Here is a 26,066-nt window from a genome sequence, read left to right as displayed (position 1 = left end):
GCCTATTTTGTTAGTTAAAACTCAAAAAAAACACTAAAAATTTTCAGACTTGGTTTTTTTAATAGCTTTATCACAAAAAGTGCATTTTATGATGAAATTGATAAAAAAAAAAAAAAAAACGGGAATTTGTGGATATCTTCCATAGGAAAATACCGGGAACATGCAAATTTTCTGCGAATAATGTAGGGAAACGTTCCCAAGAGAAATCCGCGAATGTGTGAGTTCTGCGAATACAAGGGTTCCACTGTATATATATATATATATATATATATATATATATATATATATATAATATATATATATATATATATATATTATATATATATATTTTTTTTTCTTTTTTTTCTTTTTTATATATATAGATAAATAGATAGACAGACATTATATATATAATAGTTGTGTGTGCATGTCACCACAATACCCTATTAACTTTTCAAATTCTTTCAGCCTAAAAGCAATGAAAACAAATGCCCACCTGGTTACAAATATGGGGATGGGTCTATTCCAGGTCTTAATAAATTTATCTGAATTTAACAGGTATATGTATGTATGAGAGAATAGACTTTCACTGTTCTCGTGATTAGGTTGGCAGCGTGACCTCATTGTGATTATGGGACACAGGTTCATTTCCTGCTACCTGACATCGTAATTACTTCAAATTTCTTGCAGTTGGATCTAAGCCTTTGTAATGACTAAGTGTATCCAAAAAAAGCGCAAAGAATTTGAGAAGTTATGAGGGTATTGTGGCTATTGTATCATATTATATATATAATATGCTTAAAAAGTCACAGTAGATGCTTGCAATCTCATTTTATAAGCAGTTACCAATGGAAAATTATTGGCAGAAATTCAAAGCCAAGCACTTTTGCCTTTATAAGGCATTGTCAAGGCACAAGAAAATTATACATATGCAGTGATTTGTATGTTGAATAATACTTTTTACATATTTTATAATTGGTTTAGAATCATTCTTTGTGAGGCTAGGATGATGTATAGAAAAGAGCTAAAATTATAACAAGCCTAATTTGTAAATACTGTATGTTTACCTGGTCTCTGGGGATGATTTATCTACATTATGCTTAAGTTTCACTGGTATTTTCATGTACTGTTAAATATACACTTACGTAACCTTCATCCACTTGTCTGAAGTCAACAGGTCGGCAGATCCCTCACTCAAAGGTCAATTTTGCTCATTTATGTTTAAAGGCATCACATTACTGGTAGTGTTTTCACTCACTGGATTTTGAGCAATATTGATTATTTCTTTGTGGCCTTCATTACTGCCATCTTACTTTGAAATAAAGATAAGACTGCAAAATTGACCGATGCTTATTGTTCATTAGTGGAAGTTGCAAGGTTGTTGGCTAGGGCAGAATCATTTTTGATGTGCAGTTGTTGATAACTCTGTGATTTTATGGAATATTTATCCTTGTAATTATTTCAAGATTTGGTGTAGTGAGACATACTAATTGTGGAATATTTTCAAGGTTTTCAGCACAGAGTACATTTTCATCTAATTGCTAGATTTCTGTTTGCCTGTATTCACAAATAGATTTGTAACAATCTGTTTAATATGTGAAATAGTTGTAAAGTATGCATTGGTATTTTTTTCATTCTCAACTTAATTGTACAGGGATGGGTTTAATGACATTTATTGCTTGAATAAAATTTTTCATTATGGTTTTGCAAGAAATTCAGGAAAGGTTTCCATTCAGATTTATTTTGTCCTCATGGCATTTTAATGACTAGTAATGGCAGGAATGAAAAGGAGAACATGGTCTTGAATACTAGGAATTCATAACATGCAAATGACTCTATTCATTACTTTTTATGCTTCAGATTGTTTGAGAAAATTGTGGTTTACATTAGTACATATGGTTTATACTATTATATCAGTGTATTTATTGAACATAAAAAATATTTTCAAAAGTACTTGGTAGTTTTCATATTTAGTTTTCAGTCATAGAAACAGGTAATTCATTAATAGTTCCTTCAAGATTAGGCAGTCAATTTTTCAAATACTATTTGAATTTGTTTAACTGCAATCTTAAATACATTTAGATTTTAGGTTAAGAACTGCTATTTTTAATGATAATTTTCTTTTACCCACAGTCGGGGGAGTTCAATGGCGAACACAATCTGCAAATCACCGTGCAAGGTGTGCAGGATGAGGGTGGAGATGCTACCCCCACCTCCCCCAGTACCGACCGTCACAGCCAGCAGTCTCCCGGCCCCATCTCTGAGTCGGTGACCCAGTCTGTGGCCCCTGCATTGGTGGCGGAAACAATTGAGCAGGAGGTCAAGATGGAGGAGTCTCAGAAGAGCAAAAACATGGAGCAACTGAGCGTTAGCATGATTCAACTACAACCAATGATAGCATAGGTAATCCATCATTATCCCGTGGTACATTGGATATTAAGGAAGATCCAGGTGATCGTTTAGTAAGTGGTGGAAGTTCGTGGGAGCACAGGCCTCGTTGCCCATCACAAAGCTCCAGCCTGTCATCTAGTAGCTCAGAAGAACGTCTCAATCACTCTTCACCTTCGCCTCGCACGTTTTGGGAACGGCGGGAAAAGAACAAACCAGTTGTAGGGGCCCCAGATTTAGTCATGGATTTACCTGTCACACCATTATCGTCTTCCCCCAAAGAACACAGTGGCATTAGCCCCAGGTTACGACGCACACATCTGCACCGAGAAAGCCAAAGTTATGATAGTTCCTCCTCTTCTGGTGGATCATCTCCTGGTACCCAGTCCCCAGATATGACTGCTGGAGAAGTATTTGCCAAGCAAAACCAGTGCACACTAAAGAAAACTCCTGCCCTTAAGTCTTTTGGAGGATATAGTACAGATGCACAGACTCAAACTGTAGTCCCAGTTAAAGTAGGATTGACCTCTTCACTAAGTTTGACACAGAGAAGTACAGATGCCACAGAATTGAGAATCACTGAGGCCGAGGAGTCTTCAGTGTCTAGTATTGTGCGCAGCCTTGACAATGTTATGCAGCAATTAGATTCTGAAATGCGAAGCGAACGTACAGAAAGGTCTCCAGAAGTTCGAGTTGAGATTCGTTCAGCTTCAGATAAGCCATCAGTAGAAGGTCCAGTGGCTCCCTCCACTCCAAAACTAGCTGCTCGGTACCTGCAAGCTGTTGCTGCTTCCACAGGAGGTTCAACACCTGGACTAAAACCTCCAGTTCGAGTCAAGCCGTCTGTTTTGAAAAAACCATCTCTAACACGCAGTTCTCCAGAACCAGAGCCCTCAAAGTAATAAGTTCTGTATTTTTCCAAAGTTATTCAAGCCTGGAAAGGAAGGTAGTTATATTTTTAAAAGAGGTCTTGAAGTGATTATTGTATAATAATAGGTGTGATTATTGTAAGTGAAAACCTATACTTGTATGTATTGTATTATGTAACAATAGAGAAAATGTTGTGGCCAAGGAAGTAAATGTGTAATTGGTGATACAAGTTAGAGGAAATCTGATAAAAGTAATGTTCTTAATAATTTCCACAATGCATTTTGTAGGGAAGTAATGAACTTCATAAGTGCAGTTTTGAAAAGATTTTATCATACTTATGTATATACATAGACTAGCATTCATGAATCATATTCTTTGATATCTTGCATATAAGAAGGGCAGGAGAGAAGTGGCATAAGATATAAAGGCAAACATTATCTTACTTTCAAACTAATTTGAAAGAGTTGTGCACTTAAGATTTACAAGCATTTAAGATTTACAACAATATGAACAGTAATGATTTGGCTTTATGAATGACAAAACTGTCTCAATCCAAAAAGCCTAAGAGTTGATGAGATACAAGCTTGAATTGTATTTTAGTACGTATTATGAATTATTGCTCAAGGTGATGGTGCACATGAAAGAAAATGATTCTTCCATTGCATTTTCTTTATGAATACAGTATTGACGACAGACAGTTAGCTACTTTGAGCCTTAGTGAGGACTCCATATCACCAGAACTAGCAAGGTTGATACCTAATTAAGATGTGGACAAATATGTATTTAAGGAATGGTCTGCTTTTTTACACTGAAAATTGCATTCTAGTGCTACGCACATATTGTACAATACAGTATTAGAAAAATCCCATGAGCTGGAATGCCTTTTTATTTTTAAGTTTAGTTAAACTAAAGAGAAAAATGAATATTCTTATATTGGCATTGTAAAACATTACTAGTCTGGACAGTACATTACTAGTCAGGTTCCCATTTGTTGAAATCTTAGTATTCTGATCAAAGACATTCAGAAACTATGTCCTTTTGTATATGTCCAGAAATAACCTGATATTGTATGTATACATTTTGGCAATCATTTCCAGTGCACAGGTGAATCATTTCCAAGTGATTGGTGCTTTCCAAGTGCTGTGTTGAAAACTCTTCATGTGTATGGACGTTAGTGTGGTTAGAGACCAAAAGGTCAGGATTAAGAAAAATAAGATATAAAAAACTTGAGCTCTATATATTTTAGAAAAAAATAATTTGTGTATATATGGGGGTGAAAATATGACGGAATGGGAAGTGAATTAAACCATAAGGAAATTCCAAAGCGCTTAATATTTAGTACATTGAGCGCATTGTGAATTCCAAGATACTGCTCATCCAACCTATAACAAAACAGATATTAAGTTTTAAGTTGTTAGTTGTAATTGAGCATGAAGCACAATTATGTGATAATAATGCGGTAAAGGACCAAGTAGCCAAGTGCTTATTTTCCTATACGAGTATGATGGTAAAGTAGGATGAGAAACATTATTCTTGCGACCCACCATTGTATAGTTTGGGGTCAGTTTATGGATGAATAAATTTTGGATCTGAAGATAAATTCCAAGTTGTAAATATATGTATTTTTCCTTCCCAGTTACTAATATGGCACAAGGGCATAGAAAAAATGCATTGTCTGTAGATCTATAGAAGGAGAAGTCTACTATTATCCTGAGAAATGAAGTATATAGATGCCTGTGTTTTATTGCTTGTTAAACAATTGATGTTACAAATAGAATTTTATAAACTATAAAAAATCTTCGCTTATGTTCCGAGTTAAGATATGTATCTGGATAATATGGATGAGACATCCTTCCAGTGGTTTTCAGATATTTGTTTGCATGACTGATGCTAACTCTTCTCTTGTCAGCTCATGTTTGTGAGTAGCAAGGTAGAAGAGAGTGACTAGTATGGGTTTGTCTTGTACAATTACACCGTTATTATTTGTTCTTGCTGTATGTTTGAACAGGAGGGCAGTCAAAATATTCAAAGATTACTTGAAGAGTAGGGCAGAGTCAAAATATTCAAAGATTACTTGAAGAGTAGTGTACTTTTTATTGGTAGGCTGAAGTTCTTTATAGGTGAGTTATTTTCCATTCTAAAGAAGAACCTAGAGATTATTTAAAAATTAATTGTAAATTGGTTTGTGACAAAGGTCAGTATCCATGTCATGAATGGTTCTCCAAATTGGGTTTTAAAATTTGCCTATTTATTTGACAAATTGTTTCAGGCAGACTTCAAGTTAAGTTATATACTGTTTGCATTTTTGTGCATTACAATATGTTAGCTGCTTGTGTGTATTGAATGCATTTGCCTGTATTTTGTGGGTATAAAAGATAAATTGAGAGGGATATGATTTTGTGAAATGCATCAAAGGTCATTATAAGAATAAGTATAGTATTTGAGGAAGCTGTCAAGATTGTCTCACTGTGTGCCATTCCAGTGTCAGTACTACAGTGTTTTTCATTAAGACGTGAATTAGCTCTTTATGAAAGATGTGATAATGAAATTGCCCTTTATTAGTGTATACTGTATGTGCTGTATTTCAGTGTCTATGTGAATGTCCTGAAAATTCATTTTCACCCGAGGGCCATCATATAGCTTGAAAATTAATCGATCATTTCATTCATACCTAAATAGAGTTGAATACCTGGAAATAGATGTTGATTGTATTTTAACAGTAACATACAACTGTATATCAACAAAATAAAAAAAAAAATCATGTATTTCCCCCAAGAAAAGTCAACACCAGTCTTTAACCTTCACCACCAATAAATGGACCTCAAGTCACAATTCTCTCAGATTCAACCATTACACACGCCCAAAACCACTACTATTATTAAGAAAAATTATACAGATACACACATTAATGAAACTGTAAATTTTTTTTAACTCACATTACATTACATAGACCATAATGTATTAGCAGCACTCACAAACTGAGAACCTTTTAATGACCTTTTAACCAAAACCCACCATAAATTCATAGAGCAACTGGGTGTGTAGTGTCTCCAATTAAGTAAGTGCCCATAAAACAAGAGTATATATCCATATACGTATACGTATATATATGAAAATGGGAACAGTGGAGTTGCCCTTGTGCCATGTTTTCTTTTTCTTTCCTTTTTTTTCAGAATCCTGTAGTATAATTTTCATCAAACTTTTCTTCTCTGTTTATACTTTTTGTTCAGAGATTCCATGCTTTAAATTGTACTATTTTACTTGCAGTGTTAAAAAATAAAAGTATTTTGAAAGTAACATCTCTGTATTAATGCAACTGCAGCCAGTCTCCCTTAATCCGTTGTAAGTCTTGTGTTCCACAGAGCCAGATTTGTGGTAAGTAATAATTTCCTTTGAACCATTAGAAAAAGTTACCATTCTTGCTATGATACTCATTCTGGTTTCACTTAAGAACAGTATACTTGAAATTTATGTGGTTGTTAAAAAAATGCAAAAATTAATGGTCAAAATGATAAGTTGCAATTTTTCATATACAGAACAAACTCTTGGTCATAACATAAGGGGATTTTCTGAAGCGCTTAGCCATAGTGTGGTTATTAAGAACAAGATTTTGGTAACAATGGGGGAAAGAGGTGGGTAAAGCCCAACCTAGTTTCCCCCTAGTGGATGTCATGATGCTTCAGTTCTCTATTTACTGCCTTCCAGTTGTTTAGTCATTTATTCATATGCAAACAAACCTTTGGTCTTAACAATAGGATAGACTTATACTTAGTGGGAGGCACAGACATCCTAAACTGGCTGGGGCCCAACCCACCAGTCCAACTCCAAAGAAATATCTACAGGAGAGGGACTAATGCCTGTGAGAAGCTAGATAAACTGATATCCAACAACTCCGCCAACTCGGTTACATACAACGATATTGGGAAGATTCATTGAAGTAGGGAACTGAAGAGAAATTCTGACTTTGATAACTAATCAATGCATCAGGGTTTGTTATCACTCCTCACTCCCCCTTGCTAGACAACACTACCAGTATGACTACCTTACTCACCTGTACCTGACCAGTCCAGTAAATGACGATTCCTCAACCCGCCCATAGGACAAAGGAAAGGAACGAGAAAGAAAGAGACCAGCCAACTCACTCATTGTCTCTTCCACACAATCATCTTAGGAAAGATACAAACTTGCCCAGTTAAGGGCAACGATGAGTTACACGATCTGTTTGGCAGCCACCACAGACCCAAGGAAAAAGTTTCCATAGATCTGTGGGCAACATCCTTAAGATAGAAGGAGGTGAACGTGGACTGGCGTAACCAAGTACCAGCACTCAAAACTCTATGAATAGCCAAATTCTTCTTGAAAGCCAGAGAGGAACCAATACCCCTGACGTCATGTGCTCTAGCCTGCATAGGCGTGGTGTCGGAGTCATCAAGAGTCAAATACGCCTGTCTGATAGGTTCGCGTAACCAAAAAAGGCTGTATTCTTGGACACTTCTTTCATAGAACACCCCGTGTTAACAAAAAGCCTACGAAAACTTGGCCTAAGAGATCTAGTCCTCTTAAGATAGCAATGCAGAGCCCTGACAGGACACGAATATCGGGACAAGTTCGAAGGACACTGAACCCCAACCCCTGGTGTGCTTCACATCATAGCTCAGGCCATGAAGCTCCCCTACTCTTTCGAAGTTGCCAAGGCCAAGAGGAAAACCGTTTTGAGTGTCAAGTTCCTGTCTGATGAACAATGTAAAGGCTCATAAGGAGCTTTATAAAACTTCTCAGGACCAAGGAAACATCCCACGTTGGAGGCTTAAACTCCCTCGGAGAACACGACTGCTCAAACCCTTTAAATAGTAAGGAGAGTTCCCAGGATGAGATGTCAACATCTCTAAGACGTAACACTAAACTCAAGGCCACCCTGTAGCCTCTAATAGCGGAAACAGACAACCCTTTCTCATTGCTGAGGAAGACCAAAAAGTCTGCTATGCGCTAAATAGAGTTTCTGAGTCTAGAAAAACCCCATTTACGACACCAATCACAGTAGATCGCCCATTTACCTTGATAAACGGCATAGGTAGATTTCCCGAGATTGCTGGGCATATGTCCTGCCATTATCTGAGAAAAGCCTCTCGCTTAGAGGAGATGCTTGATAGCCTCCAACCGTGAAGAGAGGTATTCTATTGACTGGTGGAATCTTTCTAAGTGCGGCTGACAAAGAAGATGCCACCACGGGGGAATCTCTCTCAGTACCTCCGACAACAATGACAGCAGATCCGGAAACCATTCCGCCTGCGGCTACAGAGGATCTACTAATCTCATCCTGAGATTTTGCAAGCTCATTGTCCTGTTCAGCACTTGGCGGATCAAACAAAATGGAGGAAGGCATACACCTCCAGGTTGTCTCAGGGATGTTGGAATTTGTCCTCTGCTAATGCCAGAGGATCTGGAACCACCCAACAGAAAACCTCTAGTTTACTGTTGAACTGGGTTGCAAAGAGGTCCAGCATAGGTCTCCCCCAAACCTGGAAAAGCCTGTCTGCCACGACCTGATGAAGGGACCACTCTGTGCCTAGGATCTGATCCCGATGACTGAGCTTGTCCGCGACCACATTCCTTTTGCCCGGGATATACCTGGCTGAGAGCTCCTCTGAATTGCTGACTGCCCACCGGTGAATCTCGACCGTCAAAGCATGAAGTTGAAGCAAAACTAGTACCCCCTGCTTGTTCATATAAGCAACCACCATGGTGTTGTCTGACATGAGAACTACAGAATGTCCCTCTACTTTCTCCCGAAATTCCTTCAGACCCAGAAAGGCTGCCTTTAACTCCAAGACATTGATATATTGCCGTCTGTCCTCCAAACTCCAAATGCCCGAATTGATGAGGCCGCCTAAATGAGCGCCCCAACCTGCGAGGGAGGCACCTGAAAACAGAAGGAAGTCCGGCGGCAGAGAACGCAGAGATTCTGATCGTCCAATCACCAACGAAGATCTTCTCTGACTTCTAGGGACAGAGAAACCCTTATCAGGGGTGAGTCCCCCGCCAGAGACCAGAAGATTCTTAGTTTCCATTGCAGAGACCGAAGATGAAGTCGCCCATGAGGGACCAGCTTCTCCAGGGAAGATAAAATCCCCAGAAGAACCTGCCACTTATGAGCTGACTGATCCGGCTGAGACAGGAAGTCGTGCAACTTCTCCAACCTCTGATCCGACGGAAAAACCCTCAACGCTGCTGTATCGATGACCATGCCTAGATAAAGAATCCTTTGACTGGGTAAGAGATTCGATTTCTCTAGGTTCACCAAGATGCCGAGTTCCACACAAAACTGAAGCAGGCGATCTCTGTCCTGCACCAGCTTCTCTCTGGAGCTCGCTAAGACCAACTAGTCATCGAGGTACCTCAGCAAATGGATCCCTTGAGCATGAGCCCAAGTTGAGACGAGAGAAGATCCTTCTGAACACCTGAGGTGACGTGGTCAGTCCAAAGCACAGGACTTTGAACTGGAACACCTTGTCTCCAAGAGAGAAGCGAAGGAACTTCCTGAATGATGGATGAATAGGGATTTGGAAGTACACATCCCTTAGATCTATCAACAACATGAAGTCGTTTTCCCTCACAGCTACCAAAACCTATCGCGAGGTCTCTATCTTGAACCTCATCTTCCTGACGAAATGATTCAAAGTGGATAGGTCGATCACAGGCCTCTAACCCCCTGATGCTTTTGGCACCAAGAAGATGTGACTGTAAAACCCCGCAGACAGACGCACCACTTCCTCTATCGCACCCTTGCCCAGCATTTTCTGCACTTACTCCCAGAGAGATAAGAACTTCAGGGAATCTGGGGGATACACTCACTTTAGCAGGGGTCTGTCCGAGAGTTGGGGGGAGAAGTTGAACGGTAGTAGATACCCCACCCGAAAGACATCTAATACCCATTTCTCTGCCCCATAACTCTGCCACTTGGCTCACTGGCCCGCCAGGCACATCCCCCCCACCCATGGCAAAGGAGAGGGAGAGCCACCCAACCCTCTCTGAGAACGAGACTCCGACTTGGACGCAGCTGGTGCACCAACCTGTCCTTCGTGTCAGCTCGCCGCCGGTCTATCGCGTCCTCCAGCTCAGTCCGAGGAAACAGGAACTGAGAATCCAAAAGATCCCCATTCCTGAGCACCAACAAGCACTCAGGGTCAACTGATCTTGCCATCTTGGACAACACTGCGTCTCTTCTGATCAGAAGATTAGCACACAAATTGACACTAAGATGAGCAAGATACGTAAACGCCTTGCCACCAGACTGATACAAACTGGCAAGAGAAGATGCACCCACCAACCCTTCTGCAAACCTGTCAGACGCAATCTTGGTAATGGCCATCGACCACAAGTCTAACCACAACACCGTCTGGAACATGGAGGCTGCCATAGACTCCATTGCTGAGGCATCCTGCTGTGACAAGGATGGGGCCATCGACCTCACCTGCTCCAAAGTCAACCCTTGCTTGAGACGTATAACATCTGGGTTAAGATGTCGAGGCAACAAGCAGACAGAGTTCGTGGCATAATACTTCCTATGCCTCCTGAGTGGTGGAGGAAGCAACTTGGAAGAACCCCTTGACCAAGACCAACTGGACCTGCCTCGATAAAGGAAGCGGAAACAATGACTTACGACCTTGCGTAGCCCACAGCAAGGCTTCCAAGCAAGTAGGAGTGAAAGACAACCGAGCCTGAATCCTACTCTCCAGATTGTTGAACCCACAAATGAGATCAACAACCTCGGTAAAGAAAGACGAATACTCTTGTGTCTCCCCTTCCTCCTGCTCTAGCAATGGAGACCGACGACGAGAAGAAGATGCAGGCTTATCCAACACACCTTCCTCATGCAAACCAACTGCAGACCCAGCAGCCAAAGAACCTGAAGCGCCAGCCAACCCAGACACCAAAGATCTGTCCAGACTGGGGCCACGCACCAACTCCTGTGACAAACTAATCACAACACTAAGAACACTACTACGAACACTCGCAATAGATGCGTCCATGCGGAGCAGACGCATGTGCGTGTGACAGAGAAGCATCTCGAACTCCTGACGCAGAACGAGAATTCCTTGGAGTTGAACCACGAACAGCATCAACGGGAGGGGAAGGCAAACATCCCAGTTGCACCACTTCCACATTCACAACTTTCAGTCTTCACAGGCGCCTTAAGATCCTTACAACAACAAATAGGCACCGGAGCAGAAGCAGCAGATAAATCACCATCATGTGCAAATACGTGCAAGGCTGCAACACGTTCGTGTCCTGAAGAAGAGGAAGACACAGCTACTGCAGATTGCATAGGGAAAGGAGACAAAACACTAACACTCAGGAACATGGACGTGCCGCTCATCACTCGTTGAAAAAGAAATAACAAAGTCCTTAACCCTCCAATGCTTGATACACTTATGCTGGGAAGATAGAGGAGAGGAAGACAGCAGTCCTTCCTTACGCACCCTCTTGGCAGGACAGGGGGAAAGAGACACAACACGTTTGCTTACAGCCTTCTCAGCAGAGAAGTCAGCAAACCTATCCTCCAAAACAGAGTCCAATCTCTTAAGAACCGCCTGACACAAAGCCTTGGACGGATCCGTTAGAGAGGACGCAGACGACACGAATGGGGGAGGATATGTCCTGGATGGCAGCGGTGACATCACGGGAGCAAACGATGATGACACAGAGGAGTGAGGCAGCACAGCAGCCCCATTCGAAGACACTGACATAGCAGGGAGAGATGTCACTGAAAAAAATGGGAGTGATGTCACCGATGGAATTGGGAGTGATATCACCAACGGTGCTGAGAGAGACATCACGGCCTCCCCCTTACCCAAGCTAGCGGCAGGCGTCACTGGCGGAGCAGTACAATGATACTCAGGCAGCGCACTACAAAATGGCTGACCATAGGGACCAACTTAGAGAAGGCTAGGGGAAGGAGGAAGAGCTGGGGAGACCTGAAAGGGGAGACAAGCATCAATGAAATGCATCAGCAGACTCTCCAAGGAGGGTGAACCCCATAGACCAAGCGATGGCCAGAGCGCCGCCATTTTGGACGCCTCTGAACCTGAAACAGAGGTAACTGATGAAATAGCCTCCTCCCTCCCTGGAAGGAAATTAACCCCCGAGGAAGAGGGGTCAGCATTACACATTAAATCAGCCTGAGGGCCTTATGATACTTCCAATCATGAATCGATGGAAGAAAAGTAAGGAGACACAGGCACATAGACTCTAGCATCATGGGGTGTGACTGAGGAAGAAGACGAAGCATATGGGCGAGGCAATGAAAACCCTTCCCATGAAGGAAGAGTCAAAACTCTATGATGCTCCCTCTTATTATAAAATAACTTCCACTGCGATTTAGGCCACACATGACATTCTGTGCAGGGAATCTTAATAGTACAAACATTAGCACGACACCTACTGCATGTGGAGTGTGGGTCCGTAGCCGATGAAGCCAGGAAACAAGAACACGGGAAACCTTCCTTGAGTTCCCAGGCATATATGTTGGTGAGGTCAGGCAATGCAAAGGAAGCCATAATAACACAAATTCACACACACATCTCACAGATTCCTTGCTTTTCAATCTCTGATTGTTTAACCGGATCCAGCTAGGCCCTAGAAAATTATCCTGTTGTTAAGACCTCAGGTTTGTAGCTATGAAAAATACAAATTATCTTAGATAATTTGTATTTTTTTTTTATTGTGTTACATTGTGCTACCTGTAACACGTGTTTTTGCATTTCCAGGCCTCAAAGAGATGTCTCCATTTCTTTTTGATCTACCTCTTCCTTGCCAATCTCCTCTTGTTGCATCTTCTCAGGAAGATTTTATTGCTTGTTCTTCTATTGCTTCATCTTTAGATGATTCGAGGAGGGGCTCGAGATCTTGTGATTGATGTAGATGCTTCTGTTCTCCCCCCATGAGGGAGGCTTCAGCTCAGAACTGATGCTACTTGATTACATAGGATTTTGTTCAAAATTCATGAACTGGCAACCAAACATGCTCTATATGTATCTATTACAGTATTTCAATGCAAAAACACAATTATTGCATACAATTAGGCCACAATATGTTTCATAAAAGTGAACTGCGTCATATACTCAAAACTGTAAGAAAATGTCATGTGTAATGTAACCAAATTTCAGAAAAAACATTTACGAAACATTTTCAAAACTTTCGTTCACTCATCATTGATGCATTTGACCAAAAGGAAGTTGTTCTATATTGCTTCCAAAGCAAGCATAAATTTGAAATAGACATATTTGATAGTTTTTACACCTCAATTGAAAAATGTAAATATGTACATATATACAAAAGTAGAATGCACCCACTGATATCGTGTGAGTGGAGTGTGTGTGGTGTAACATAGGTCTACAATGAGTAGCAACAATGAAATTATCTTGAAAACATTTATTTTGTACTGTGGAACCTCGGTTTTCTTATACCCTGGTTTTTGTATGATTTGGTTTTCGTAGACTTTTTCCGACGAAATTTTGTCTCCTATTTCGTACATATCCTCGGATTTCATACACTCAAAAATGATCCTTCCAGGGCCTACCGCATGACTAAGCCCCATACTGAGTGCCCAAGCAAAGCATCCTGTGTTCTCTCATGACCTATTATGCTTTTTTTTGTGCTTTTTGTTTTATTTATTCAAGTAAAACTGCTAAATAAACCATCATGGGACCAAAGAAAGTTCCATTTTTAGCCTTCTGTAAAAAAGGCGAGAAACATTATAGAATTTAAGAAAGACCTCGTAGCAAAGTGTTGGAGGGTGTTGCATGCCAATCTTAGTGAGAAAATGCCTACAACAAGCACTGCTGTTAGTGAATTAAGGCCACCAGAGGCTGCTTTGAAATATTCAAAAACCAAATGGGCATGCATAATGTGCCTACTCCTGTGATTAAGGACATGTTTCCAAAGTGGAGTGATGTAAAAATTTTGTGGAATTATCATCCCAACAAAGAAGTAATCCGTGTCTCCAGCATCTTTAATGACAATGCCATGGTTAACTTTAGGCAAATTTTAAAGAAACGCTGGAAACAAATGTCTCTGGACAGTTTTGTTGTATAACAGGGGTCCAGTGACTCAAGCTGGTCCTAGTGCCAGTAAAAACGAAGAGGGGACTTGGCCTCTGATAGTGCCAGTAAAAAACAAAGAGAAGTCCTGGAGGGAGATTCCCCTTCCAATAACCTCTCCTTTTCCCTCTCCCCACCTCTCATTCTTCCATATGCTAACAAGTGTCTTTCACAAAGGTAAGAGTGATGTTAAATGTTCATTTGTTCATTTCATTAGTCATTTACATTTATTTCTCATTGTTTCCTTTTAATTCCTGTCAGGGTACTACATAGCTATATAAAAAGAGCTTGACATCACAGACCTGATTGTTAAAAACTTTTTTTTAGCACAGGATGAAACAAGCAAGAAGTGTCCAAGAACACCATCTTTGTTTGTCCATGTGAGGTGATTAAACAAGCATGCAGTACCTCTTCACTTACAGATGCCAAAACAGTGCATGCTAGAGCCCATGATGTTAAGGGCTTTGGCCCTTCCATCGCTTTCAAAAAGAACTTGTTGGTTCATAGGATTCTGAAGGCTGTTACATATGGCTTCACCAAATAACCTTCACATCCTTCTATCTGTGGGACGTTGCACATAGGCCCTTGGGTCTGGTGGTGGCTGCTTAACAAGCTGTGTAGCTCATCCAGTGCCCCTAGTGGAACAGTTTGTATCTTACCTAAGATGTTGATTATAAAAGGAAGAGTGAATGGGATGACTGGCCTTCTTCCTTTCTCTCTTTTCCTCCTCTTCCGGCAGGCAGCGGAGATATTTGACCCATCATTTACTGGAACTGGTTAGATACAGGTGAGAGAGCAGTTATTCTATATTTGTCATATTTGATTGTTCCTACACAATACAAATTCCTTAGTAGAAGCAACCCCCTTCTGCTCTCTTATAAGGGGAAGGAGGAATTGGCAACAGAACAAGGTTGGTAGTTTAACGTGAGTTTTGCTGTCTCCAACAATTACAGGTTCTTTCTCTTCTTCCAAGACAATATAGACAGGAGTTCCCATTGTCTTTTAGCATGGATATCTGGCTGTTGAGTAACCCTTCGCTTAACAGATCAGGGGCATACAACTTCTTCCTATGCTCTAACAATTGGCCAGGAAGTGAACTCAAATGAGCCAAATCACTATTCGGTTCTAAGCTTACTTTTACCTCCCACCAAAAGTAAGTCTCCCCTTACGTTAAGACCAAGGTTTGTCCTTTATGTAAACAAATAATAAATTTTAAATTTGTATTTTTCATATCTAAGAAACCTGAAGTCTTAATGTACATGGCCCACCCCTCAGCTACCCCTCATACAGTTAACCAGGGCTGGAGAAAACTGAAGCATCACAACATATGCTAGGGGGAAACCAGGTCAGGGCTCTGCCCACCTCTTTCCCCATTGGCTATCCCCCATTGCTAACAAAATCTTGCGCTTTTAATAACTGTACTCCAGCTAAGCAATGAGAAAATCCTCTTGCGTTACAACTTCAGGTTTGTTAGTTATGAAAAATACAAATTCGTTTAATATTCGTCACATTGCTAAAAGAAGTCATAGTGACCATGGGCACTTTTCGATGATGCACAAAAACCTTAATAGTTATCCAGAGAGTTAAAAGTTAAGATTGTATTAAAAAAACCAGTGATTTCAGTCTCAAAGTAATGTATAGCAATCTTGCTTGGATAAAAACCTACTAATTATGCTACAGGTGCTCTTATGTGCAAACTGTAAAGACATAGGTAGCTTCATCATGAACTTGGCCATTTTAGGCTACTTTTGAGCTGGACTTCCCTCTCGAGGAAACCTCATTCATTTTTTCTAGTGAGATAATCAGAAACTCGCTGGCACAGGGCCCTGTCTTTTAAAGCATCGCATCACACATGCCAGGATAGACAGGGCTCATGAGTGGGAGATTAACATTTGTCATAATCTCAAGATAATTTTTCCTGCCTAAGGGTAAGTGTTTATTAAAAATTGAAGGTTTGTATCCTCATAAGAACAAGTGACATTAAGATCATTTGCATTTTGCCCAGATACACAAACTCAAGGTCTTTTAATATAATCCCACGCTGAATGATCCTCTGGGTTTCAGTGCTTGGCATTAAGCTTAAAATTCATATTCCATGCATTTCATATAATCACACCTCTGACTAACTATAAATTGTCATGATGCCAAAGAAAAAATGAAGCTGCAAAGTAATGTGTTAGTGACTACCCACAATCCTGGATTAGAAACCATCAAAAGTGAAACCTTGTTTCTGTTTCAACAGCTGGTCCAGCTTTTGTGATGGATATCCATAAAAAGACTTCAGATTTATATATATGATATATATATATATATATATATATATATATATCATACTATTATATATATATATTAGAGTTTAATACATATATAGTAATAGATATATATATAATATTATATGATATATATATTATAGATATATATCTATATATATATATATATATATATATATATATATATATATATATATATATATATATATATATATATATATATACAGTAGTACCTCGAGATACGAAAGGCTCTACTTACGAAAAACTCGAGATACGAAAGCCAATGCGAAAAATTTCACTGCTCTACATACGAAAAGTTTTCAAGATACGAAAGGTTGTTGCTGTAAAGTCCCGAGATTCGCCCGGACCGCCGAGAACAATTTTAAAACTCCCGCGCCACCAACTGAGTAAACTCGCCACCATCCTCCTGCTCTCCCATTGGTTCCTGATGCTAGTCACCCCATAAGGTCCTGCTCTCCTATTGGTCAGCATCTACCCCTTGTGCTTTAAGTATTCTATTGGTAAAAGGTTGCTGTAAATTGAAAAACTTATTCATGCAATACATTTAATAAAAAAAAAACATTAGGTAAAGATAGAATAAAGAATAGAAATGAATGGTTATCATACTGTTTGGTAGTTTCAGTAGTTGAAGAGAGATAATGAAAATTTATGGCTTACTGTGTAAAAGTGATTGCTTGGCGATCGTTCGATACTAGTAAGTGCTGGATGTAAACAGACGTTTGGAAGCTTTTTTTTTTGTTTGTTTATTATAGTTAATGGTTACTTAATAATTATTTGAAATGAGTACATGCAATACATTTAATAAAAAAATTGTGAATTAGATATCAGAAAATATAAAATAAATCAGTCTGCCAACAACTAGGTATTTTTTAGAATTCTTCTTCTGTTTTATTATTACGTTACATATTACGTATGTTTCATTACAGCTGTCAGTAACTCGGTATCTCCATTAGGTAAAGATAGAATAAAGAATAGAAATGAATGGTTATTATACTATTTGGTGGTTTCATTAGTTGAAGAGAGATATTAATGACAATTTATGGCTTACTGTGTGCTAGGAAAAATGATTGCTTGGCGCTCGTTCGATACTCGTAAGAATGTAAACAATCGATTGGAAGGTTTGTTTTTTGTTTGTTTGTGTATTATAGTTAATGATTAATTAATAATTATTTGAAATGAGTACATACTGATTATTTATACATTTTATTGGCATATTCTAAGCTTTTAGCTCTTAGGTTTAGATGTCAGAATCATAGACTAGGCTACAGTAGCAACCGCTAACATAGGCTAGGCTTATTGCTAGGGGACATATGCTAAAGTCCTAATATATGCAGTAAAAATGGGGTTGAACATTACATGCAGTTGAATATTACTCAAGTATGTACAGTATTTTGCCTTTTTGGAGACATATTTCTTCCGTCGTAACCCTAGATCATGTGTTTTAGGCCTGGAAATATAATTTACTGGGGTGTTTTTGGAGGGCTTTGAACGGATTAGCCATTTTACATGTAAAATGTGTTCCAAGATACGAAAAACTCATAATACGAAGGCCGTCTCGGAACGGATTAATTTCGTATCTCGAGGTACCACTGTATATATATATATATAATATATATATATATATATATATATATAATATATATATATATATATATATAGTATTCATTATCGTAGAAAAATAGTAACATGAAGATCCCAGACATGTTAATCCACTTATAGAGGATAAAGAAGGTCAACTGGCAAAGGTTTAGATGTTGCATGTCTTTCAGTTTCAGTTATTTTAACCTCACTTTAATTTTTTCTTCAGATTAATGATAAGATAAATTCATTACACAAAAAAGATTTTATGCGAACTTTCAAATATTAATGAGATTAAGAAAAGAAATAGCACTTCCCAGTCTTTTTATCCACTTTGAGAAAGGAGGGCAGGGGGGAGTAAATGACAGTTTGATATACTTATTGGCGGAGGGGAAGGAGTTGGAGTTGGAGTCATAAGGAGTTATTATCTCTCTCTCTCTCTCTCTCTCTCTCTCTCTCTCTCTCTCTCTCTCTCTCTCTCTCTCTCTCTCTCTCTCTCTCTCTCCATTATTTTTCTCTGTCTCAGAAATAATTCATAATTTCACTCTTGATGATCAGATATATGTGCAGGGGCTCTGCCTTTGTCTAACAAAGTGCCCCGTTGGTTATAAAGACCTGCGATGTTATACGCAAGTATCTGTTGGTATACTTCCCATCCTCGTCGGAGTATCATCGATTGCGATGATAATTCTAAATTTCTTCAGTATCTTCTTTGGGTATAAAGGCGAAGACATTTAAAAATCATGTTGGTAAACTTAACAATGTATTTGCGAAACTACATCTCATGAGTAGGTGCAAGAAGTTGTTCAGAGAACTTGATTCTAGGAGAGGAAGTAGAAGTCTGAGATACAATGCATTTACAAAATCATAGGAGAGCAGACCTTAGCTCAGCATACGAACATACATACAGATGAACATATGAGACAAAAGTCACGTAGTGCGGTTTGTGGGTTATAGGTCAACATGGTTTCTCAAGCGAAAGCATTGTTGACGATTCACACAACAATAGATTTGATGACTACAGGTGTCCACAAATTAGGGCGCTGATACAACACGTCAAGGCTTAGTCAACATTACATTATCAATGCCTATCACACTCCTGCAAGTTTCTATGTGGCCCCTTGGGTCATTGGTTTAATTAACAACATAGTTTTTATTTTTTATATATGGAATGTCACATACATTCTTCATATATATGTAAACACTTACATATGATGTTTCCAATTCAATGCTCTCTCTCTCTCTCTCTCTCTCTCTCTCTCTCTCTCTCCTTACAGCTTTTTCTCTCTCTCTCTCTCTCTCGTCTCTCTCTCATTCTCCTCTCTCGTCTCTCTCTTTCTCGTCTCATCTCTCTCTCTCTCTATCCGGTCAAAAATCTCTCTCTCTCTCTCTCTCTCTCTCTCTCCCTGTGTTAGTGGCTGTACACATATATATTTTTAATGGTAAAATGTTTAAGACAACTTTGAAATTATATTAATAAAAATTAATGCAGTAATAAGATAGTAATTTAAGGTATATTTGAAATAGGATGTTATTTAAGGTGAACAGTTGGTACTTGAACTTTCAAGATAGTCAGTTATAAGGGTTTTTAGAGGAGGTTGTAATTATTTGCAGGTTTTAACTGTTCACGGGGGCCATGGTGCATGGTACGCATCCTCCACGAATAGGGGGGGTCCTGTATATGTAACTATTGATCAGTCAGTGTTGGATCAAGTCTTTTTGTAAGACCTTACATAAATCAGATATTTTGGTTTTATATGCAGCTCCTGAAAAAACAGTTGTACCGTAACTGTAACAAGCTAATTATCAGTTTTGATTACTGTATATGATCCCTTTTTAATTTAAAGAGATTCTGTCAAGTGTTCATAACAGTTTAATGTCTTGTTTGCCCAGAACAGACCCAACCTTTATACTGAACCCATTATTGTGGTTTGACATGTTCCCCACACTGTATTTGTTCACAAAAGCAAGAGAAGCAGCTCATACTCCTATGACAATAGCACCACCTGAGCGTTCTGCCATCCATGTAACAATCATCGCAGTCTTCCAGCTTGACAGTTCTCATCATCTTGTTATGTGTAGCTGTATTCATAATATTTTGCCTTTCATTTATCTTTTCTGTTACTTACAAAACACTTCCTGTTATATCCATCAAGACCTCCCACCCGTATGTCTCAGTTGTTGCTTGGCTTGAATATATGCTTTAGTTTTTTAGACTACCCCAAATACAAAGGGCTTGCTATATGTTCTTAGGTCTTCAATTCCTTAAGTAAACATTTTGAGTTCCTAAGTGTTTGTTCCTAAATTTTGGGCCCAATATTGGTGACTTTGTCATGAGTTAAGAATGTTGACACAGTGGAATGGTTAAACAATTTAATTACAATGATAATTTCATTTAAACCCATTAGTCATATTTTAGTGTCCATCTCCCATCCCTGCCAGTCTCGCTGTTGCATGCTCTACACTCCGTTAGGTGGATGAAAAACTGAAGGTCCAGGTGGCCCTATTGTCACTACAGATTCTCCTTTTTCTTTTGTGAACAAAAGGCTGTGACCCTGGAGAACGTCACAGATAGCAATTATGAGCTCAATGCAACTGAAGCTTTTGCATGAAAACTTTCATAGTTCTGATTCATTGTTTTGCTCAAGTTTATTCCTTATGATGTTCATGTTGTTTTGGCTGTTACTTATTTATCCCTGTGTCAGAGAAGCCATGTATTTTTTGTGTAGACTGGAAACACTGAACATGAAATAACATTAGCCAGGTTTTTTTAGACTCAGAATTATTTTTTTCCAGGTATGTTCTTGATCCTGATTACTGTAATGATACACTTGCACACCCTCATGAGTTGGCTTTCATCATCACCAGGTGTTTTCTTTAATTCCCTGTTCTGCAGTACCTGCTCTATGATCAGTTTGGTGGTGATGATGTTGGAGTGCTTCGGTTTCTGTTCAGCCCTTCCACTCTACTCTGCTGTTCTCCGTATACTTCCTTATTTGTTGGCTCCAGTGTCTCTTACTTCTCCCATTCTTCAGAAAAAGGACTGTTGATTTTTTCTTAACATGTACAGTACAGAAATAACTGTTTTGCCCGTTGCCATAATTTTCTCCCAACTGAGGGCAAGACTGTAGCCCAGATGATGTCAGTGGCACATCTGCTTGTTTCTACCATGGTATGGTCTTTGATATTCTTGAAATATGAGAACTGTCTAACCAAGAATTCCAACTTCCTGGTCTTTCAGCTGTTCCTGTCACATCAACATCAGTACTCTTCTGTCTTCACAGTCTTTTTGGCTGCCTCACTCTCGCCAGGCAGCCATACTTCCATCCCAACCTTCACAGTGCTAGGCTCCTCCAGTGCCAACCAGTATTTGCAGCTACTAACTCCTCCTCTTGATCTGTTGCAGTGTCTCTTCAGCCCCTAGATGCACCCACTTTTTTCAACATTTTACTTATCTCCATCCCTGTTTCCTTTCTTCCATCTTTGTGTCCAACCTCTTTATTACTTCATAGTGCAACTGTAGGGTTTTTGCCCAGTTCCACCTTTGGACCATTGTAGTTCATCTCGTTTCTCTTGCCGTCCAATTGTTCCAACTCCCTTTTCACTGCCTTGAGTGTTGAAAGGCAGCAAATGACCTAGTGCTTGGCTCTATAGCTTAAATTTTATTATTTATTCATATGTAGTCGCAACAATTATTACTAGTACCACAAGAGCTTCAGTAGCAGTTACAGAAGGATGAACAGCAGCAGATGAGGCAGAAAACAGTTGTGGTAGGTCCACCAGCAGGAACAGCAATAATGTACAGTAAAAGCACCAGTAGTAGTTACCAAAGAGAACTAGTAGCAGTTAGCAAAGGGAGAATCAGCAACAGTTACCAAAGAGAGAATCAGCAGCAGTGGCAGATGTAAGAACACCAGTAGCAAAGTACTCCAGCAGTAACAGCAAAAACCTCAGAAGTAATTGGACCAAGAACAACAGCATCAGTTGCACATAGAGAGCCAGCAACAGTTCCTGCTGAGGGAGTCTGCAAACAGAAAGGGCTATCTGGGAGTCTTTGCTTAAAGACTTTTGAAGGATGAAGACCGTACAGGGTCAATGACATGGAGTGGCGATCTCCCTGCTGAGCGCATGACCTCGGCCCGCCAAATTGAAAGGCCTCGGTCCAGCTCATAGTGCTATATGTAGACAAGCACTAGAGCAACTTTGCCTTTTTTCTCTCCCTCTCTTGTTTAATAATTATAAGAATGATTTTTGATAGGTAAATCAACATCACTGCGAAATATATTTAAAAAATTTTCAGTTCTGAGATTTATTGTAGTTGAAGTACAGAGTTTTGCATTCTAATCTGTATAATCTCAAATATTTATTATTATTATTATTATTATTATTATTATTATTATTATTATTATTATTATTATTATTATTGTTATTATTATTATTATTATTATTTATTATTATTATTTTTTATTATTATATTATTATTCTTATTATTATTATTATTATTATTATTATTATTATTATTATTATTATTATTATTATTATTATTATTATTATTACATTATTTCCGGGAAGGAAGGAGACCCTCTCGTAGGCATGTTTTGTTAAAAATGACTGCTGCTTCAGCACTATTAATCTTGTAAAGAATCTTCTCTATCTTTCTGATGACGGCTTTCTCGTTGTTGCTTAGACTGGCGAGCAACGCACCAAAGGGCATGGTAAAATTCGGCTGAGTCATTTGATTTATATTGCTTATACAATTCTCTCTCTCTCATCTGTTGCGAGAAGACCCTTTCTTCCACTTCACCCAACTTCGCTAACTTCTACATGGGTGAAGTGGAAGAAAGGGTCTTCTCGCAACATAGATGTCCCCGCACATACGGACGCTATATCGATGACATCTTCGTGCAAGCCGACTGCGAGGATGAGGTAGAAGCCCTTTGGCAGCAGTTCCTGCAGCACAGCGCACTCAACTTCACCGTCGAGTACAGCAGCAACGATCGGCTCCCCTTCCTCGACGTCCTTGTCACGAAGACGAATCAGAAGTTGGCGACTACAGTTTACACCAAAGCTACGAACCTTGGACTTTGTCTAAATGGAGATAGCGAGTGTCCTGCGCGGTTCAAGACCACCACCGTCAGGACCTTCGTCAGGAGGGCCCTCTTGCACTGTTCGACGTGGCAGGACACACCTCGAACTCGACCGAGCATCCCAGATGCTAATTAACAATGGGTACTCGAATAAACTCGTAAACCGAGAAACACGAGCCGCCCTTGACAAGTGGTACATGACGGAGGAAGAGAGAAGGAACATTCCACCCCCGGAGGATATCAAAATTATCTATAAAGCCTTCATGCGCCACCAAAACAAGGAGGACGTAGCAGCCATGAAGAAAATAATAAGAGGAACACGGCCACCCCATGGAGGAAGGAAAGAGAGTGTCCCTCATTATTAACTGCAAGAGCCCGTGCTGGCATAAAGCCACCTTAATCTTAAACAACAACAACAACACTGGAATTCAGTCCCTCAGCAGTTATCGCTTGATAATGTCCTGTGGATCAGGAGGAAACGTCGCGTTGGAGAGAGAGAGAGAGAGAGAGAGAGAGAGAGAGAGAGAGAGAGAGAGAGAGAGAGAGAGAGAGAACTGTATAAGCAATAATTAATCAAATGACTCAGCCGAATTTTACCATGCCCTTTGATGCGTTGCTCGCCAGTCTAGCAACAACGAGAAAGCCGTCATCAGAAAGATAGAGAAGACTCTTTACAAGATTAATAGTGCTGAAGCAGCAGTCATTTTTAACAAAACATATTATTATTATTATTGTATGCTGGAAGTAGACCCTTTTATTATTATTATTATTATTATTATTATTATTATTATTGTATGCTGGAAGTAGACCCTTTTTTATTATTATTATTATTATTGTATGCTGGAAGTAGACCCTCTTTTAAACATGTTTTATTAAAAGTGATTGCTGCCTCAGTTGCATTAATTTTATAAAGGTTCTTCTCTATTTTTCTAATTATTGCTTTCTCATTGTTGCTTAAACTGGTGAGCAACGCACCGAAGGTTGACATATCTCATTTAGGTAATAGTAAAAAACGATTGGATTTTTATTGGTAAAAAATTCCAGTGGGGGTAGTCAAATTTTCGGGTATATCCCGTAGAGTTTATTGCAGGTAGAATTGATGTTAAATTCTATTCTTTTCTATTCTTTTTGTGGGGCCACGACGTTTCGTTTGAATAAACCTCAGACATCCTCTTGGGCGGAGGTGGGTGCAGGACTGAAGTGAGAGGGTGAGTCCGTCTGCTTTTATTGTGGTGGTGCAGCGGGGGGGCTTCGTGCTGCTGCCTTTTCATTGGCTAGTGAATGGGGAGCTGCTTTATGATTGGCTGCCTGGCTGCGGGCTGAAGCCAGCTTCCGAGCATATGCTCAACAGGCGCACTGATCTCCTCAGCTGCATAGCATCACCCCGGGCTTCATTTTGATTGGTCAAAGGCCGCGTGACGTCACTGCTGGTATTATTCATGGTATTAATGTCGTCTTCAGTGTTATTTTCTTGACTTGGGGCGTTTTCAGGTGGCGATATGGTGAAGTTTGCCGTTACTGGTGTGTTCTTTCGCATGCAGGTTGGGAGCAAAAAGGTCTCCTGCATTGTATTCATGGAGGGCTTTTGCTCCTGGATGAGTAACGCCTCCAGAAGGCGCAGACGGCGAGGGGTCGGGTGCTCTCCCTATTATCTTAGTGTTGCGGATAATACAGTTGCGGGAGATTGTGTCTTGGTGGGCGGTGACGGTGTGATTCTTGATAGCCCCTTCTTGGGCGTGACAGGAGATTCTCTTCGCAAGACACATAGTATTCATTCCAACGTACTTCCCAGGACATCCTCGGGCGGGACAAATGTATTGGTATACTACGTTCGTCTGCTTGAGGGGGTCTCCTGATGGCGGTGAGGGGTTATTTTTCATGATTAGGTCTCTTGTTTTCTGGGTTTTGTAGTATATTATAAGATTCATCATCTTGCCTTCCTCGATGGGGAGGATGTTCTCCTTAATGATCTTCATCGCCTTCTCCTCGTGGTATTGAGAATGCATGAAGGCCTTATAATATATCTTGATGTTCTCGGTGGGGCAGGGTCATGGGTCTTCTTCCTCATTCGAGTACCACCTTTTGAGGGCGGTGCGCACTTCTCGGTTGATGAGATTATTATTATTATTGGTTGCAGGTCCACAATAATATAGCTTGTGAGAGTTGATGGTCTTCAATAAATATTATCATCATTTTCGACACGGAAAACTGTGCCCATTATTATTTTTATATATTTGACTCATTTTCACAGAGAGAAATTACCTTACAAAAACAAGTTGACCTAAGCACCCCAACCATTGTTGTTAAGGCCTAAGCATCTGCTCTTGGGTCTAAGCAATCCCTAGCATAAATGGTTCCTATAAATTAGAGCACTTTCTTTGCCTACACTTACACTTAGCAGACGTTCTCTCTAAACACTCACACTTGCTGTAAATTCACACTCAGTTGCAATAAACACTCACTGAATACTCAACACTCACTATACACTCATAAAACACTAAATACTCACTTTATCTTAAACAGTCATTACACACACTCACTATACACACATTTAATCCTAAACATTCTTTAAATGCTAGACACTCACTAATCATTCACTAAGCACTCACTATACACTAGATACTCACCAAACCCTAAATACTCATTAAACCCCTAAACACTCATGAAACACAAAACACTCACAATAATTCACTAATCACTCATTAAACACTCACTAAACACTTACACTAAATATCCTATAAACACGAACATTCTCAAAATATTCACTAAACCCT

The 26,066-nt window shown here is 39.6% G+C and overlaps 1 protein-coding gene across 1 annotated transcript in view; it reads left to right on the top strand.

Moving 5' to 3' along the window:
* LOC135216243 (SLIT-ROBO Rho GTPase-activating protein 1-like) overlaps positions 1-6,534 on the top strand; it is a 179,001-nt gene extending 172,467 nt beyond the window's left edge. Inside the window, 2 exon segments of the mRNA XM_064251407.1 lie at positions 2,113-2,353; positions 2,356-6,534. Of these exon segments, the coding sequence (XP_064107477.1) occupies positions 2,113-2,353; positions 2,356-3,269 (1,155 nt within the window). The 3' untranslated portion in view covers positions 3,270-6,534.
* The last annotated feature ends 19,532 nt before the right edge of the window (positions 6,535-26,066 follow it).

Source organism: Macrobrachium nipponense, chromosome 19 (assembly GCF_015104395.2).
Source record: "Macrobrachium nipponense isolate FS-2020 chromosome 19, ASM1510439v2, whole genome shotgun sequence".
Taxonomy (NCBI): domain Eukaryota; kingdom Metazoa; phylum Arthropoda; class Malacostraca; order Decapoda; family Palaemonidae; genus Macrobrachium; species Macrobrachium nipponense.
Note: the sequence above shows the minus strand (reverse complement) of the source record. Positions and strands in the feature narration are given on the sequence as shown.